The sequence below is a fragment of the Ochotona curzoniae genome, unplaced genomic scaffold (genome assembly GCF_017591425.1).
Source record: "Ochotona curzoniae isolate NIBS_2020 unplaced genomic scaffold, NIBS_Ocur_1.0 scaffold_4506, whole genome shotgun sequence".
In the NCBI taxonomy this organism is placed as follows: Eukaryota; Metazoa; Chordata; class Mammalia; order Lagomorpha; family Ochotonidae; genus Ochotona; species Ochotona curzoniae.
The window spans coordinates 6,068,281-6,086,261 of record NW_024467119.1 but is presented as its reverse complement, the minus strand read 5'-3'; the positions used below and the strand labels follow the sequence as shown (position 1 = coordinate 6,086,261).

The 17,981-nt window shown below is 47.9% G+C and overlaps 1 protein-coding gene across 2 annotated transcripts in view; it reads left to right on the top strand.

Annotated features, from left to right (window-relative positions):
• Window positions 1–17,981, top strand: part of KDR (kinase insert domain receptor) — a 45,467-nt gene that overhangs the window by 4,051 nt on the left and 23,435 nt on the right. The window contains exons 2-13 of one of the 2 annotated variants that reach the window (XM_040966747.1): window positions 263–356; window positions 2,137–2,333; window positions 5,027–5,151; window positions 5,712–5,880; window positions 6,422–6,560; window positions 7,472–7,650; window positions 9,201–9,315; window positions 9,406–9,569; window positions 11,498–11,654; window positions 13,015–13,138; window positions 14,262–14,370; window positions 16,013–16,354. In XM_040966747.1, the coding sequence (XP_040822681.1) occupies window positions 263–356; window positions 2,137–2,333; window positions 5,027–5,151; window positions 5,712–5,880; window positions 6,422–6,560; window positions 7,472–7,650; window positions 9,201–9,315; window positions 9,406–9,569; window positions 11,498–11,654; window positions 13,015–13,138; window positions 14,262–14,370; window positions 16,013–16,354 (1,914 nt within the window). Of the gene's footprint in view, window positions 1–262; window positions 357–2,136; window positions 2,334–5,026; window positions 5,152–5,711; window positions 5,881–6,421; window positions 6,562–7,471; window positions 7,651–9,200; window positions 9,316–9,405; window positions 9,570–11,497; window positions 11,669–13,014; window positions 13,139–14,261; window positions 14,371–16,012; window positions 16,355–17,981 lie in introns of both variants that reach the window. The other variant, XM_040966746.1, reaches the window with a different exon arrangement.

Here is a 17,981-nt window from a genome sequence, read left to right as displayed (position 1 = left end):
TGAAGTTGGCAGTGCAGGAAAACAGGAACTCCACCCCAGCTCCATGAATTGCAGAACTGTTGTGTTCATTAATGACCATCTGCCCATTCTTCCTGTTATGACACAGCTTGTGAACTTTTACTGGGAATGGTGAAAAGCAAATTCGCATTTTTATACAATGCGTGGTGCAGAGGCCTTTTCAACCCGAGCGTGCATTGTCTCTGGAAGGTGTTTCCTAACAGGTCCAACTCAGTGGGCATGACATTCATTTCTTTGTCTCCAGGTTTTCCCAGTGTCTCACCCGAATCACCCACTCTTAGCATACAGAAAGACATACTTACAATTATGGCTAATTCAACTCTCCGAATTACTTGCAGGTAAGGATTCATTGTAGATGGATATTTTCTGTGTGTGAAATAGTTCCTTGCTTTTAGAGGGAAAATCATTTTCATGACAACAGAATCTAATGAAGTTGTAGCCATTGTTCCCAGCGAGGGGGGTGTCTAAGAACTGATGTCATCATGAGAAAAATGAGAAAAGTTTCCTCTCAAACATTCTCTACTATTGGTGGGTATCTTTTTGAGTTACTCTGCACACACACACACACACACACACACACACACAGGTGCAAATATGTACACACACATGCGTGCTTCTAAACCAATAGAGTACTTAGTATGTGATAATCACTCAATAAATAAATCAAGTTGAAGACATGTACCATTATGGTTTTATATATATATAACCTGTAACAACATACTGTATGATAAAATTTTTACTGTACTTGTAGCAGTTGACTAGGTAGCCAGCCATTTGACAGAATATTCTACCCAAGGGCAGAATGACATGGGTTGCATGTGTCTTCGTATGTCAGTTACAAGTCATCTTCATGGTTTTGATGAGTGGGAAGACGTGTCTTGGATGAGAACTAGGGGTCTTTAGTTTTTATCTTCCCAACTCTGCGCAACCAGGAAGACTTTGGTGTGTAATTCAGGAAGACTCTTGGCTTCCTGGGGGCAGAGACTGTGATGAGAAGAGGTCATGCCCTTCAAGAAGAGTGGTGGGGGCAAGCATCAACCAAGGACAGCTGACTGCTCTGGCGTCACACTTGCTAAATACCTAACGCTCAGCAGAATGACGCAGATCTACTGCCAGTTGCAGAGTGCACAAGGTTACTCTCTGACCCTTGTCAAGGGCCAGTTGCCCATCCCTAGCCCTTGAGAAAGGATTCTGTGCAGGTGCTATTTCCATAGTGTGGCTAATTCAAGGCACACTCTAGGAGACATCCTCTTTGTTACCTTTGCAAACAATTGTTATCAAAGATCCCCAGTGGTTCTTCTATGTGCTGTTCTGCGTAGACCTTCCCTATGTTCTGAAGAAGCCATGAAATGCGTTCACATAGTTGCCACTTCACTCTTGACAAGAAGGTCTGGTTGGTACTGACTGCTCCCTGGGACCTACGGGTGTAATGGTGGGTGGAAGTTGTCTGTATCTGAAGGGATCCTTGCAAGATCCTGTAAGGCTTGTGGTCCCCACTTCTTTTCTTCCCGACTGTACCTCTTACTCTGCCGTGATCTCCCTCTCAGCTGCTTCCCCTGGCTTCCTTGCTAGTCCTAATCCCCCCAGGTGTGCTCCTGTGCAAAGGCTTTTGTGTATGCTGTTCCCCTGTAGGAGTCCTGTGACCCCAAGGCTCACATAGCCACCTTCATCAAGCCCCTTCCTCCAGATCGCTTTGCTCTTTGCATCTTCTCTGTTTTGCTCCACAGTCCTAATGACCACCTGGAGTACTTTTTGATTGTCTGTCCTCCAACTGGATTAAGATCCCCTAAAGGCACTGGTTTTTGTTTGACTTGTCTACTGCTGTATCCCCAAGTCCTTAAAAATGCTTGGCACACAGCAGGTGCTTGGTCAGGCAATGAATGTGTGGATTAATGAGTATGTTTAGAAACTCTCTAAGTGGTGAAGTGGTTTCTGACATGGAAAATGTGTGATTTATCTGTGTATTTATTTATTTTTGTTCATGATCTAAGCTGCCAGCATGCGTTGAAGGCCTGATGGCTTTGACTTTGAGGAGTTGGAGATTCAAACTCTGTTTTCTTAGAGACAGCCTCATAGTGCAGCGCTTCCCACTAACAGCTGCCTGGCTGATTGTTTCAGAGGACAGAGGGAGCTGGACTGGGTCTGGCCCAACAACCAGAGCGCCTCTGAGGGACGGGTGGAGGTGATGGAGTGCAGTGACGGCTTGTTCTGTAAGACACTCACAATTCCCAGAGTGATTGGAAACGACACCGGAGCTTACCAGTGCTTCTACCAGGACACCAAAGTGGCCTCCACTGTCTACGTCTACGTCCAGGGTAAGTGGGGAACCAGTGTGCATTTCCCACATGGGTTTTTGGGTGAGAAACCACAAAAGGTGTGGAGCAGAATTGAAGCCAACGGAAGTCTGGCACGGAGGCTGTTGGTCAGGCGGAGTTTACAAAACTCATCCTCTCCGTGGCTTCCCCCGAGAAGTGACTCATGGGTGAGCTGTGGAGCACGGGTCACGTTGCTTCACTTTCGTCCGACTTGTTTGATTCTGATCTTGGTTGCTGGGGGAAAGCTGCATTCACCTTTGGCTGCAGAGGCCTGTAAGGAGCCTTCTGGTATTTGCAATGAGCTGGAGATCTTTGAGCTCAAGGCAGATTTGGAGGTGAATTATGGGGAGGTTTCTGTGGCAAGATAGGTTATCTACAACCCAGAAGATGTTCCCAGGAATGCAGAGGGAAAGTGCCGCGGGGCCTGGAGTTCTGCTCTGTGTAGGAATTCTTCTTTTCCTACTCTGGTTGTGTGGAAGCGACCATCCCTGTCGTGTGTAGCTAGATTCAGACTGCTTCCAAGGTCCATTGGTGACATCGTGTCCTTCCTTCCTTTACATGGTCTAACTGAGTTTGAACGTTGGGCATGATACCAAGGAGGACACCTTCATCATCCTTGTAGCACAACAGTGCTGTGCACATTTGGGGTTCATGGATGCTTATGCTATCTCAGCTTTCCTAGGAGAACCCAGCTTAATTGAGATGCCAACAATACCGTATCGTATGAGGGCATGCAAGCTTTGCATCTTATTTGCCTTGGAGATGGACTTATAAAAGACGTGGCATTTATGTTTCTTTGTGTCCCAGAGGATTTGAAGCAAATGAAGAGGATTTGGAGGGTTTCCTGGTCAGGAGCATTTTATTTTTTGCAGGACAAGCGCATCATCAGCTTCGAGCAACATCCTTGCGTGTCCCCACTAAGTGCACCTGATGGGCAGGGCCAGGCAGCAGAATAGTGGCGAGCACGTCGGAACAGCCTCTCTCACTACTGTCTTGCACAGTGCTGGGGACCGGGTTTTAGGTTTTGCCTTGGGTAAAAACAGTCTCACAGAACCTTCGGTGCCTCCCCACTCCGCTGCAGGATTCTAGAGAGGCGAGGCTGGAATCTTGCAGTATTTCTTGCTCCTTTTGATCTAGCAGCCCCGGGGATGAGGCTGTCTTGGAAGCTTGCAAGGATTTCCGGCTTGCAGCCTGTCTGGAAATGCAACAGGCTCAGCCTCTCCCACCCTATCCCCGTATTTCCTTCTCCCCAACTCAGGAAACCTGGAGACAAGCAAAAATCCATTCCACAAGTTACAATAAATATTTGATTTTGAGAGGATGGGTGGTTGTTGTTTTTATTATTTGCTTTTTTTCAGGGGGGAAGGAGTACTGAAATAGAATTTGGTTTATGGAATAGCTTTAGTATTATGTCAAAGAATTAATTCAGCATCCTGGGGCTTGCCCTGTAAACAAGTTATGTCATATTTCATACCACAAGGGTGAGCGGTAGGCAGAGTTAAGTAGTGGCATCCTCCAGTACTGTTTGTGTAGTACCTGTCATTGGCATACCGTAAAGTCCTGCTTCTTGTGTAAGCCTAGTGTTCTAGGAGGAGAGCTCTCCGAGATTTTGGCCACCAAGGCTAACAGTGGGAACGCAAACACTGCAGTGTTCCCCCCGGATAAGCCTTTCATGTCCCTTCCGCTCCCCACCTTATTTCCTCCGTCTTCTGACTCCATTCCCTCCAGCCGTGGCTGGAGCCAGGAAGTGAGTGCTGGCCTCCCAAGATAATGGCTGAGGCATGTGGGGAACTTGATTGACTGTGTTTCTGAGTTTTCCAGCTGGGAAGGAAGGAAGACTAGGGCTGCTGCAAGGGTGTTAGGCGTCTCTGTCCCCTTGGCTTGAATTAACTCTTTCTCTGGCACAGACATCACCCAGTGCTCTGAAAACGCTGGCTTGGGCAGGCGTGCTGAGATTTCCAGTGCATCTCCGCCCATGTCATCTCCATCTAGGGAAGAAGGGACGCCCTGGCCACTCCCCAACACGTGAATAGCATTGGAACAACTGTGGCATCCCTTCAGTTTTCTTCTCAGCTTTTTGCATGGTGGCATTCCAAATGTTGTTCGAGGTCTTATTGACTGTTGAGCCTTAGACTAGATGCAGTGGCTATGTCAGGAACATCACTTGTTTTGGGGAGCATCTTCCAGGAGTCCTCAGAATTCTCCAACCATCCACTCGGTAGTCTCTTGTATAACTAGGTCAAACCTAAACGTTGAATTGTTTTCTGTTCAAGATCTTTGGTGGTCATTCACTTATTTTATAATATTTATGCTATTCATCTGAAGATTGAAAATTAGCTTTGTAATGTTAGCAGAAGTTGCGGGTCAAGTCTACAGATTTAATTTGAAATTTGAAAGGAAATGCATTTTATTTTCAAAAAGAGTTTTACAGACTGTTAAAATGTGATGTCAATAAAATGCGTTTTATTTGATGAAGGGTCTAACAAAAGGAATTCGCCTCATTCTGGAAGTTGTCTTTCTCATTTTATACACACACAGTGTCAGATGGCTACCGGAAGATGAACCTGGGACCGCCTTGTCTGGATGAGGTGTAATTTCTAATCACTTCTTTAGCAAGAACTTATGCACCTGAAAGCTGACCAGTTTTTCTAGAAACAATATCGATTTACTGATGGGATTAATTTTCCTTGTAGATTACAGATCTCCGTTTATTGCTTCTGTTGGTGACCAACACGGAGTTGTGTACATTACTGAGAACAAGACTGTGGTGGTTCCATGCCTGGGATCCGTTTCAAACCTGAACGTGTCACTTTGTGCTGTAAGTTCCATGTTCAATCACCTTTAGGTTTTACATTTTTTGAAAAAAGATTTGTTTTGTTTATCTTAAAGGCACGGTTACAGAAAGGCCAAGAGAGAGAGAGAGAGAGAGATTCTCCTTTCCAGATAGTCATAATGGCTGGAGCTGGGCCAGGTGTCAGGTGCTTTTTCTGGGTCTTCCACGTGGGTGGTAGAGAGCTGGCACTTGGCCCATCTTCCATTGCCTTCCCAGGTACATTAGCAACAAGCTGGATCTGAAATGGAGCAGCTGGGACTCAAACTGGTGCCCAGATGGGATGCCAGCACTGTAGATGGTGGCTTTACCTGTTGCATCACAATGCTAGCCCTATGTTTTATAATTGTGAGGTAATCTTAAGATGAACAGTCTATTTATAATGTAATATCCACAGTGAGTTTTAAAAGAATCTCTAGAAAGGGTTAAAACGACTATGAATAAAACCAGTTGCTAGTAAGATGAGTTCTTCAGTGATTATCAGACATAGGTTCCCTTGTGGACAGTCCTGTATTACATATTTTCTACTTTTGTTTTTAATTTCCCAGAGGTATCCAGAAAAGAGGTTTGTTCCTGATGGCAACAGAATTTCCTGGGACAGCAGGACGGGTTTCACCATCCCCAGCCACATGATCAGCTACGCTGGCATGGTCTTCTGTGAGGCCAAAATTCACGACGAGACTTACCAGTCAATCATGTACATAGTTGTGGTTGTAGGTAAGACGACCTCGCCTTGGCATATTGCGAACACTGGACAGTTCAGTGCGAAATCCTGTGCTAAGATGCTGGCTATGAAGACAGAGGGTCAGGGACACGGAATATTAAAACAGAAGTATGAACTCAGGACATGCTTTTTGGGCAAGCCATTACACAAATTCATCTCTTCATTTGCTCCTGAGGTTTTCTCCTTCCTTGCTAAGGGCAAGGTGGAAAAAGCAATGTTCTCACTTGAGTGTGTGAGCAGTTCAGTGGCATGACCACGGCTTGGCATCAGTGTCTCTCATTCGGATCTGTTCTGTGGAAAGTTCCAGTCTCCTGACCACTCAGAGCTTCCTTCTTTGCCAGTGCACTGGGACCTTGGAAGCACTGCTTTGTAAATCTATAGGGCCCTTTCCCAGAGGCTCCCAAATATTTATGAAACCTTTGGAGGGAAAATGGAGTGGAAATTTAAAAAGCTGCATTATTAAAAAATAACTGTGCCAAGCTATAGGCTTGCATTGCCTCTCACTGTGTGTCCCCCCACCCAACTCTGCTTTAGGGTACAGGATATATGATGTGGTGATGAGCCCCGCTCACGAAGTGGAGCTATCTGTGGGGCAGAAGCTTGTCTTAAATTGTACAGCGAGAACCGAGCTCAACGTGGGACTGGACTTCAACTGGGAATACCCTTCTCCGAAGGTAACACTGGCATTTCAAAACAGATCCCTGTCGGCTTTGATAATAAGCTCAACCAAGTTTTCTGGAGTGAGGGGTTCTCTGGCCAGATGAAATGTAAGGACCTCATCACACACATACTCATATATGCACTCGCTTAAAAAGAATTGCATTCAATGTTAATCAGCAAGAAGATCTGCCCGTCACTGCTCCAAGCAGCCCATGAGTGTTGGTTTTCTGTTACAATTGCATCTTTCCATGTTGAGCTGTTTGCCCTCTGAAGATTTTTCACCCTAATCTTATTTATTTGAAAAGCAGTGTTACAGAGAAAGTAAAAAAGTGAGTGAGCGAGCAAGCGAGAGAGAGATCTTCCATATACTGATTCACTTTCCAAATGGTTACAATGGTTGGGACTGGGCCAGGGTTAAACCAGGCACTTGGACTTCGATCTGGGCCCCCCCAAGGGGTTTTAAGGGTCCAAGCATTTGGGCTATTTCCCTCTGCTTTCCAAGGTACGTTAGCAGGGATTTGGACTGAAAGTGGAGCAGGCAGTATTTGAATCTGCACTCATGGGATGCTGACATCATAGGAGGTGGCATAACCCATTGTCCTCCAAAGTATTTGGTCCATTTCCCCTTTAAGAGAACTTCTTAAGATCTGACATGACACAGCTCCTTTTAAATCAAGGTCATATCTGCTTGTCCTTCTGCTGTTTACATCCATCTCATTCCTGCTCCTTAAGGTTTATGAAATGGTTGGTTCCATTGGAGTCTCCTGAAGCCAAATCTATTTGTAGTTTAATGCTGAAAGTCCCTGATTAGTGTTTGCTGATGGTGAAGACTTGGTCTTCTGGGTCTCGAGAAGCTACCAGGTCCTGTTATGCTGGACTTTGGCAATTTGGCAATTGTATCAACTCCTCCCCGCCCTTTTTTTGGCATCAGCATAAGAAACCTGTAAACCGGGACCTAAAAACGCAGTCTGGGAATGAGATGAAGAAGTTTTTGAGTGTGCTGACGATTGAGAGTGTAACGCGGAGTGACCAAGGCTGGTATACCTGTGCAGCGTCCAGTGGGCTGATGACCAAGAGGAATCGCACTTTCGTCAGGGTCCATGGTAAGGCACAGTCCCCTTGGGGATATGGCTCTGCTGGGAGAATTTAAGTAAGTTAGAGTTGACTAGTGAGAGAGAATGTATGGGTTCTCATTTGCGACAGCCAGGGCTGAGCCAGGCTAAAGCAAGAGCCAGGTGTCCTATGTGGGTGGCAGGGCACAGCTAATGGAGCCTTCACCTGCTGCTTCCTAGCGAGTACTGGAGCAGGAAGCTAGGTCTGGGAGTGGAGCCAGGATACAACCCCAAATACTCTGGTACGAGTGTGGGCCAAATGTCCTCTCATCCTGCTCCTGTTTGGGTCATTCAGAAGAGATGTTTGAGCTTTTAGCAGAGAGGCCACAGGGTGTGGAGGTCAGGAGCATAGCCATGGAGTCAGGGACTTGGTTTCAGAGGCACACTTTAGACACAAGATAAGTTAACCTAGTAAATGCACCCTAAATATTGTCACACTTGTCGCTGCTGTTAGCATTATTACCATGGTAATCCAAGGCATTTGTACTAATTTCCCACAAGCCTGAGAGGTATGCTTGAGTAATCGTAAGCTCTGCAAATTGGAGAAAGTAGAATTCCACTACTCTTTGTGGCATCTTGAGTGACTTCGTTATTCATTCATTCTTTTCCATTCAAGGTCATTTCTCAATGCTCATGGTGTTTTATATGGCAACCTACTTAGAAGCTTTGGTTATGATTCTGGATTTTATAAAAGGGCATGAATGAACAAGAGAGAGAGGTGTCCTAGCTTGGTTTTTATAGGTTGCTCTGCTGTAGGGACTGCTTCAGGCAGGTAAGGGCACACCTAGGCCAGGAGCCAGGAGGCTAATGGCAATGACTGAACTGCAAGGTACAGAGGGGGCAGAGGTGCAGCTAGTGACAAGTGATATTTTCTGAATGAATTTAGAAGAACATGCCCCCAAGACCTGCTGGATGGTTCATTGGCTGCAGGTACAAAAGGAAAATAGGGAAAATAGAGGCAGACGACTCTGAGCTTGGTGGTAGGATTGACTGGGAGAGGGAAGATTGGTGGGACGGGGGGAGAGGAGAGTGGGATTTGGGGAGGCCATCTTGGGTGATTTCCTGACTAGACACACAAGTGGGGCTTCAGTGTGTAAACCTAGAACCTAGAGAAATCAGGCAGGAGCTAGAGAATCAGGAGATACACAAATGGTCATCTAGCTCTGAGGTTGGAGGATGGTTAGAGAGTCCTGAGGGTGGTCTTGTGGCGCATCAACAAGTGGTATGAGGAGGGTGGTGTGTAGGGAGTGTCAAGGGAGCAAGGTAGATGGGGTACCACAGGAGGACTTAAAGGTATCGAGAGGAGAAAGTGCTAGAACTGAGTTCCAAGCAACCAGCAGGCTTGCAGGGGTGTGCACTGGGACAGGATAAAAGGGTATACCAAGACAGGGGACGTGGATGGAGTTACTGGCATGTGACCTCGGCAAGGAGAAGGTGGGGAATCCCACAATCTTACCTACTCTCTACCCTTAATCACCACAGCAGGCACTCCTCCCCATATGCTGACAGTCTTGACAATGATGACTTCTGTTTTCTTCCAGAAAAGCCTTTTGTTGCTTTTGGGAGTGGCATGGAATCTCTGGTGGAAGTCACGGTGGGAGAGCGAGTACGGATTCCTGTGAAATACATCAGCTACCCATCTCCTGAGATCAAATGGTCAGTGTGGGAAAGAGATGAAAAGGGTTGTTTCTCATGAAAAAAATCCTTCTGTCCACACTAAATGCTGTTTTTTTTTTTTTATCACAGGTATAAAAATGGAAGACTCCTGGAGTCCAACCATACAATTAAGGTGGGACATGTGCTGACCATCATGGAAGCGAGCGAAAAAGACACTGGGAATTACACCATCATCCTCACCAACCCCATCACGGGGGAGAGGCAGAGCCACGTGGTGTCTTTGGTTGTGAACGGTGAGTCAACTCAGTTCTCTCTGTCCATGTTTGGCTCCACCTGGTTTTGTCCTTCCACACCCACTAAGCCACTCCTTCATGCCCTGCTGCATCACCCACACAAATGTGTATAGAAATGAACGGGGCGATGGATTTGAAATGAGATGTGGGACAGCATGTTCTCCAGAGCCGTACTTTTGCTCCAGCTGCCATGCCCATGAACTGTGTGGTGGCTAAGTACAAGATGAAAACAGCTGCTTCACTCGATGGCCAAATGCTGTGAAAACCAGAATGCCTCCAGGGACAGTGGTCAGCCCAGGGCCACAGGAGCTGTGCTCCCGTCTCGTGGAGCTGCACGCCTGGCCCACAGATGTGTGGGGCTTGTCTCCTTGAAGTTCAAAGCTGTGGTTGATGCTTCAGTAAGGCATGGGGCAGGTTCCAACTCAGAGGGTTTTCGGGCTTGCTTGGAAACTTTCTCATTTAGGAGTCCAGCGATTGACTCTGAGCTGGAGGGAAGATAGTAGGTTTTTGATATAAGGGTGATTGGTTTTCCCAAATGGAAAGGCATATAAAAGAGGTTGATATAGGGGAAAGAATGGTGCAATGATCCAGTGCATGTGGCACATGCTTGTGGGGATGTGCAATACATTTCCTTATTGCAAAACTTCTTGGAAGCTTTGTACAGATGCTAACGTACATTGCCGGTCAGCAGGCATGCAGAACACAGGATTTAACAAGCCTCATCTTGCCAGAGCACTTTCTCCCTCGGAGCAAATCCAGGGATGTCTCGCTCTGAACATAGTTTAATGCTTCTGCGCTGCCTCAGTCAAACGTCTGGATATTCTCTTGCAACACTGACACCCAGGGCCTTGTAGCCCCTACTCCTTGACATTTCGTGAAACTTGGCACCCCTCCTTCCCCCTGCCCCCTGTGCTGAGTTTTATTATCATGTGTTCTGAACAGATGCTTAGGTGCAGCGAGGGTGCAGGGGTTGAAGAAGAGAAAGACACCGGGACATTGAGGAATAAGGAAGGAAATGTGGGCAGGAAATTAGCCCTCATTTCATTCATTTGTGAAGTCCCCACACATCTGATTCACCTAGCATTGACCCTGCTCTAGGAAAGACGCAGAGAACAGGAGTCGGGTTATGAAAGTGCAACCTGGGACATGCGGTGGGCAGGGACAGGAAAGAAGAAAGATTGGAAAAGGGAAGGAAGGAAGGAGGAGAAGAGGGAAAGAGCAAGGGAGGGGGGCAGAGTCGTGGCTTGACCATAGCCATAGTGTTCTAGGGATTTGAGGGCTTGGGTTCTCATGTCTGTCCCATGGCTTGCTACTTGTTATCTGGTATCTATCTTTTGGTACCAGGCAGGCCCTGTGGCGTTTCTGTTTTCATGTTTCTCACTCGTACGAAGGGGACGGTAACTGGTTGCGAGGATTAAGTGAATGAATAGATGTAAAGCGTTTGGCATCTCTCTGGCTGGACTCCCCCGTACACGCAGCAGCGTGCTGGTCCAGCCGTGTCCTTGCCGTAGATTTGCAGCCATCTTGCCTGGAACAGCAGGGAGAAGCACATCTGCAAGGTAGAAACACCGAGGCAAGGTGGCACGACTCGAGGAGTCCCATCTTAGCCATGGCTTGCTGCTGTCTTTTTGTGTCCCTTCGTCTCAGAGTTCCTGTTCTAGAAAGCAGACACAAAATTCTAGAAGATGTTAAGTGCCGAAGCTCCCCAGCACAGCGGGGGGACTAGAGTTCACAAAACTCTATCCTGCCATCTACATGTCTTAAAATGTCACACTGGTTCCTATAAAGAAAAGGACACAAATACATTGCAGGCTGAGTAAAACGTGAGAAAGTTAAAAACCAAAACTTGAGTGCTTAGAGAAGGCTGCTTGAGTCGCCAAGCCCTCCCTCCACTGTCGTCATTCAGGAGTTGTGTTTCCCATCTGCAGTGCCGCCGCAGATTGGGGAGAAGTCTCTGATCTCGCCCGTGGACTCCTACCAGTATGGCACCTCGCAGACACTCACCTGCACCATCTATGCCCTCCCTCCGCCGCACCACATCCGCTGGTACTGGCAGCTGGAGGAGGAGTGCTCCGACCTGGCCAGGTACGTGGCCACGTGCTGTTTCCTGCTGCTGAGCAGGTGCTGTGATGCAGCCTGGTAGGACTCTGTTGGACGCCAGGAAGGCCACCCTTGTGGTGCCCCTGACACTTCCTCTCTCTCACTCGTGTCTTGTTCAGAGCTGTTTTTGGTGGTCTGGGGCTGCCCCACTTTGGTCCGGGGCTGTACCCACCTTTGGTGGGTAGCTAGCTGTGTTTTTGGGGGTAGTCCTGTGTACACTTCTCCAAAAGCAACTGATTTTCTCCATTTGATGATTTTTGGTTTTTGTGAAGATTTATTTTAGGTATTTGAAAGGCAGAGCTGAGGGAGAGACGGAGGTCTTCCGTCTGCTGGTGCATCCCCCAAATGTCTGTAACAACTGCAGTTAGGGTTAGGTCAGGTCAAAGCCAGAGCATGGCTCTTCATTCCAAACGCTTGGACCACTTCCGCTGCTTTCCCAGGAGCATCAGCGGGGAGCTGGATTAGAAGCGGAGCAGCTGGGACTCGAACCAGCACCGTGATGATTTTTAATCTTTGCTTTTTCTTCACTGAAGTGTTCGCTATTGCAGTGCTCTTCCTGGTCAGTGAGTAGGGCTGCTTCTCCGAGGAAATCCCATGGAAGGGCTCCGGGTGTGGCTAGAGCCCAGCCCTTGGAGCCTCAGGCAGTTTATCAAGCTCTCTCATAAGTGCAGACATCCTCGTGGGACACAACAGGACAACAAACTGTCCACCAACCCCGCCAGCAGTCCACTTCCTGTTGTTGTTTTTGCAATGGCCACAACGAGCTTCTTCCTCAGGTGCTGGCCATTTCCTACACAAAGGCCACAGTCCTGAGAAATTACTTGGAGGCGCCCGATGACTTCTAAGCTTCCTTGCCTTGCTTGCCTTTGAATGAACACGAGTCTGCCTGTCTCCTGGTGATTTTGAATGGAGGCTGTTCCCAAAATAGCCGCTTCCCTCTTGTATCCTGAGTCTGCCTTGAGCCTTCCCTGCTCTGCCCAGGCCTATTTTTAATTGGCGCCACATCTTGTGACGTGGCTGGCTGCCCTCGAAGCTGTTTCTAAGAACACAGTCGCCCAGGTCTGTGTTGTGTCTGTATGGTTGACTCTAGTATTGAATCCTCCCGTGGACATGACAACGCTTCCTTTTTGCCCCCAAATATGATCATCCTCATGAATCCTTATTTTGTGCTATAATCTCTTTGTTTTTAAGAAAAAAAAGTATGGTATCTATGTGTAAGAATGGGGTATGTATGTATGATGTGAATGTGGTGAAATGTTAGCAAAACTGTTTGATATGAAAGCTATTAAATAGTACATCAGAAAATCCAAACGCTAACATGCTGCTCTCCCTTGCTCCTTTTCAGCCCCTCTTCCTTAGCGACAAACCCGCACACCTGCAGAGAGTGGCGGCATGTGGAGGATTTCCAGGGAGGAAATAGAATTGAAGTCAACAAAAATCAGTTTGCCCTAATTGAAGGGAAAAATAAAGTGAGTTGGAAGTTCTTTAACTCGAAAAATCTCTCTCGGCATCTTTCTCTTTGATGGGAGAATGGGACAGTGGTAGAAGAGATCTTCCAGAAGTTCCAGGAAATGAATTATATGCATATTTAAAAAAAACTGGGCATGGAGTTAAAAAACATTTTGGTGCTAAAATAAATGTATTTTTAAATTGTGTTTTCCACAAACTTCTTGAAGTTCCCTTGTCTGGGAAGTATGTTGGGAATGTGACTGGGAGATAAGACTCAAGTTGGTTTCAACAGAACTGTTAACTTGTGGATGGTTCAGCAGACACGTGCAGCCCTGCCACGCTGCAGCTGTGCATCTGCTGTAAGGGTTCTGATTTTGCAAGCCCGAGAATGAGAAGTGTGTGTCGTGTTAGATTAAAACACATCATCGCTGTCATGGCTAGAGAAATGCTCTGTTGAGTGTCATATGAGCTACATGCCAGTATCATCGCAGTTCCAAGGATCTGTCTGTGGCCGGTGGGGTGGTGGGATTGCAGGAGGTGACCTGGGGGGCCCTAGAACACGCCCAGCCTGCACTGCTTGTGACCTGGGGGGCCCTGGAGCACGCCCAGCCTGCACTGCTTGTGACCTGGGGGCCCTGGAGCACGCCCAGCCTGCACTCCTTGTGACCTGGGGGCCCTGGAGCACGCCCAGCCTGCACTGCTTGTGACCTGGGCCCTGGAGCACGCCCAGCCTGCACTGCTTGTGACCTGGGGGGTCCTGGAGCACATCCAGCCTGCACTGCTTGTGACCTGGGGGGCCCTGGAGCACATCCAGCCTGCACTGCTTGTGACCTGGGGGGCCCTGGAGCACGCCCAGCCTGCACTGCTTGTGACCTGGGGGCCCTGGAGCACACCCAGCCTGCACTGCTTGTGACCTGGGGGGCCCTGGAGCACATCCAGCCTGCACTGCTTGTGACCTGGGGGCCCTGGAGCACACCCAGCCTGCACTGCTCGTGACCTGGGGGGCCCTGGAGCACGCCCAGCCTGCACTGCTTGTGACCTGGGGGGCCCTGGAGCACACCCAGCCTGCACTGCTTGTGACCTGGGGGCCCTGGAGCACGCCCAGCCTGCACTGCTTGTGACCTGGGCTTGTTTCTCTTGCAGACCGTGAGCACCCTCATCATCCAAGCGGCAAACGTGTCAGCGTTGTACAAATGTGAAGCCATCAACAAAGCTGGGCGAGGGGAGAGGGTCATCCCCTTCCACGTGACACGTAAGTACCACTTTCTCACCAGCTGGGTGGGATCCCTCCCAGGGTGGTCTCTCAGCTCCTGTTGTAAGTGGAATGGCATCATGGTAGAAGGATTGAATTGTTGCTGATGCATTTATGCAACCGTCCAAATGCTGCTACCACCGCCTCCCCTGGGGTGAGAGTGTGTTAAGCTGCAACCTGTGTCATGCTTGTGTTTGCGCCTTGGTCGGGAGGATCTGGCATGCTGTGTGGCTAACTGAGAATGGGTAAAGCTTGGTGCCCTTGGCTGTACAACAGCAGGCCAGTTTAATTTTCTGGAAGCAAACAGATGATACAGGAGAACTCTCTCCTTCCACTGTTAATTTTGCAAACCAGCAAACCTTAGTTGCAGGTTCCTCTTGTTTTATGGCTAAACCTCAGCTAGCTGTATTGGATGGAATACTTAGTTTGTGCTAATCGGTGGTGTAGCTTCCATGCCATTGAATGTTATGCACTAACAGGGAACTGAGTTTTCAAATTCTACATTATGATTAGCTCCTTGACTTACACTGGGGTTCCATCCAGATGTCGTCATCTTAAGTTTAGAGCGTCATAAATTGAAAATACATTGTAATAACACTACCCATTAGAACACCACAGCTTGTCCCAGCCGGCCTTGGATATGCCCCAAACACTTGCACCAGCCTACAGTCAGGCAGAATTACCTAAGTCATAGCCGATTTCAGAATAAGATGTTGACTAGCTCATGTGATGGATTGGACCTTGTACTGAAGGTGAGGAACCGTGTTTGCCCAGGTACTCTTTCATACCACCATGAAGTTAAAGACCCCCAAGAGGCTTCATAGTAAGTCAGGAGTCATCTGAATCTGCCATGGGGTATTTTATTTAGTCCATTGTTCTCCATCTAGTTAAAAGCTAGAGACACTGATACTCTCCCCCCGCCCTCCCCTGCCCAACGCCCATGCACACTTACAGAGAGGGAGAGTCTTCCCCTCGCTGCCTCACTGCTCACATGCTCCCACCAGCCTGGGAGGCATGCACCCAAGCACCTGAGTCATCCTCTGCTGCCTGCCATGATTCAGTAGCAGGAAGCTGGATGGGAAGAGGCGAGGCCAGGATTTGAACTGGCGCTTTGAGAGGGCATGTGGGTGTAGCAAGCAGCAGCTTAGCTTGTTGCATCATAACTCCCTCTTCCAACCCCCGTCCACTTTCTTTCTTTTAATCTTAAAACCTGCATTTCTGGGCCTGGTAGGATGACTCAGTTGGCTAAACCTCTCCCTGTAAGTGTCAGGAACCTATATGGATGCTGGTTTGTGGTCCAGCTATCCCACTTTTTCATCCAGCTCCCTGACTGTGGCCTGGGAAATCAGTAGAAGACAGCCCAAAGCCTTGGGAGCCTGTACCTGCATAGGAGACCCAGAAGAAGCTCCTGGCTCCTGGTTTCAGATTGGCGCAGTTCTGGCCATTGTAACCATTTGGGGGAGTGAACCAGCAGATGGAAAATCTTTCTTTCTGTCTCTCCTTCGCTGTAATTCTGATCTGCTTTACCAATGATGATGATGATAATAATAATAATAATTCCGGAAACTTTTTTTTAAAGTTCAACATAGAGATGCAATGAGTACCTGGGGCAGCTCATCTACCATTTGGCTTTCTGTCACAGGCGGTCCTGAGATCACTGTACACCCGAGCCCACAGCCAACTGAGCAGGAGAGTGTGTCTCTGTGGTGCTCCACAGACCGCAGCACATTCGAGAACTTCACCTGGTACAGGCTCAGCCCCCAGGCTCTGCCCATCCACACCGTGGAGCTGCCCTCGCCCATCTGCAAGCACGTGGACACCTTTGTGAAGCTCAACACGACCGTGTTCTCCAATGGCACGAGTGATATTGCCATCACCGAGCTGCAGAACGTGTCCCTGCAGGACCAAGGCCACTACGTCTGCTTTGCTCAAGACAGGAAGACCAAGAAGAGGCGATGTGTGGTCAGGCAACTTCTAGTCTTAGGTATGATTGCAGTTCATGTCTGTCGTAATGCTTTAAATGTAACGATATTAGGTGCTGGGTGAAGCTTATTGTCTTAAAAAGCTTGCGAAGCAGATCGGTACACCCTTCTCTTATGCACTTAAAATCTTCCAGGCTTATATATAAAAAAGCTAATAATGATGAAATGATGTATTAAAAAGCACTGAGAAGCAGAATGTTTCCAATGTTTGTGACAGTGTAACTTTTTTTTTTGCTTTATTCTTGGGCATTTGCTGACTCAAGGTGACACCTGCTTGTGAAATGCATGCTGTGAGCTGGAGGAGTGCCAAAAATTTGCAGGGTTGGACGAGATGGACAGGGTGAGATAAGAGGTGACTGCCAGTAGTTACAGTGTAGTGTGGGCTTTGTGGCCATGAGAAGGGAGCTCATTGTCTACTTCGCTCTCTGCTAGAGCACAAGCCACAGGACAAAGTGGTGCAGACTAGATGCTAGGAGACGTTGCTGTGTGAGGGGTGTGACGATGGATCTGGAAGAGTCCTCCACTGGCCTTCTGAGTCCTGTCTCAAGTGGCCCAAGCCTTGGGATGCTTTTCCAATGTGAAGGCAATTTACAAATTCCCTACTGAGCTTTTGTACCTGAGATACTTGCACGTGCCTAGTACACGAACTGGGCAGCCAGGTCTGTTTCTGTTGGAAACCAAGTAGATCTGGGAATCATTCTTTGTCCCATTTTCCACTTCTTTCCTTATCTTTCTGGTGGTACTCCCAGGATGCATCTCTCTTCTGTGCTTTATTGTACAGAAAGGGAACTGCCTGGGGAACCTTGTTTTTACCAAATGTTTTCAAGCAATAGCATCTTGCCCCAAGGCATAGGCCTGCTTCCATGGCTGTTCCCACACAGGCGCTATGCAACGTTGCTGGTTGTGACAGCCAGCTGCTGAGTGAAGGGCTGCTCCTGGGTCATGTCCTTCCCAGGGCTTTCCGGTCACGCTGCGTCTATGACCACATAATCTCTGTTGACTTTGGTGACTGGGCTGATGCCAGAGTCACAGAGAGTTCAAAAGACAGGCAAAGAAGCTCCTGTGTTGCTGTGCCCAGCGAGGGCATGCTCACCGTGAGCTGGCTTGCTTCCCCGAGGACTCCGTGGTTGTTTTCCTAAATTCTGTTCTTAGGACATTTACTTCAGTCCCTCATGCAGTGCCCTGGGAAGGTCATCTGTTGCTAATGGCTGCGATGACTCCTGTAGTGTCAGGATCTTTAGTTGCTTTGCACAAGATGTTTCCATGGCTTTTCAACCGCACACATAAGTTATCCAAAAACTCTCTAGTGTTGCAACAAATGCCCCCCAAATCCTGGGCCAATCCTGGATGGTTGTTGTTTTGTTTGTTTGTGTTTTATTAGAGACAGCACCTGGGAACTGGTCTTTTCAGCTCACTAGATTCTATTATTAGTGCCCCTGCTGACTTAGTTACTGGTGCTTGGGCAAGCTGTTTAACTGCCAGAAACTGCAGCTATTTCATTTGTGAAATAAGACTAACAGCCCTATTCTGTGTGTCTTATAACTTGAGTAGTGAGCACGCATAGAAATAGACGAGTTTTGTCAAAAGTTGCCAAGTTAATTAGGAGGCATTCTTGGTTTTGGGAATTTT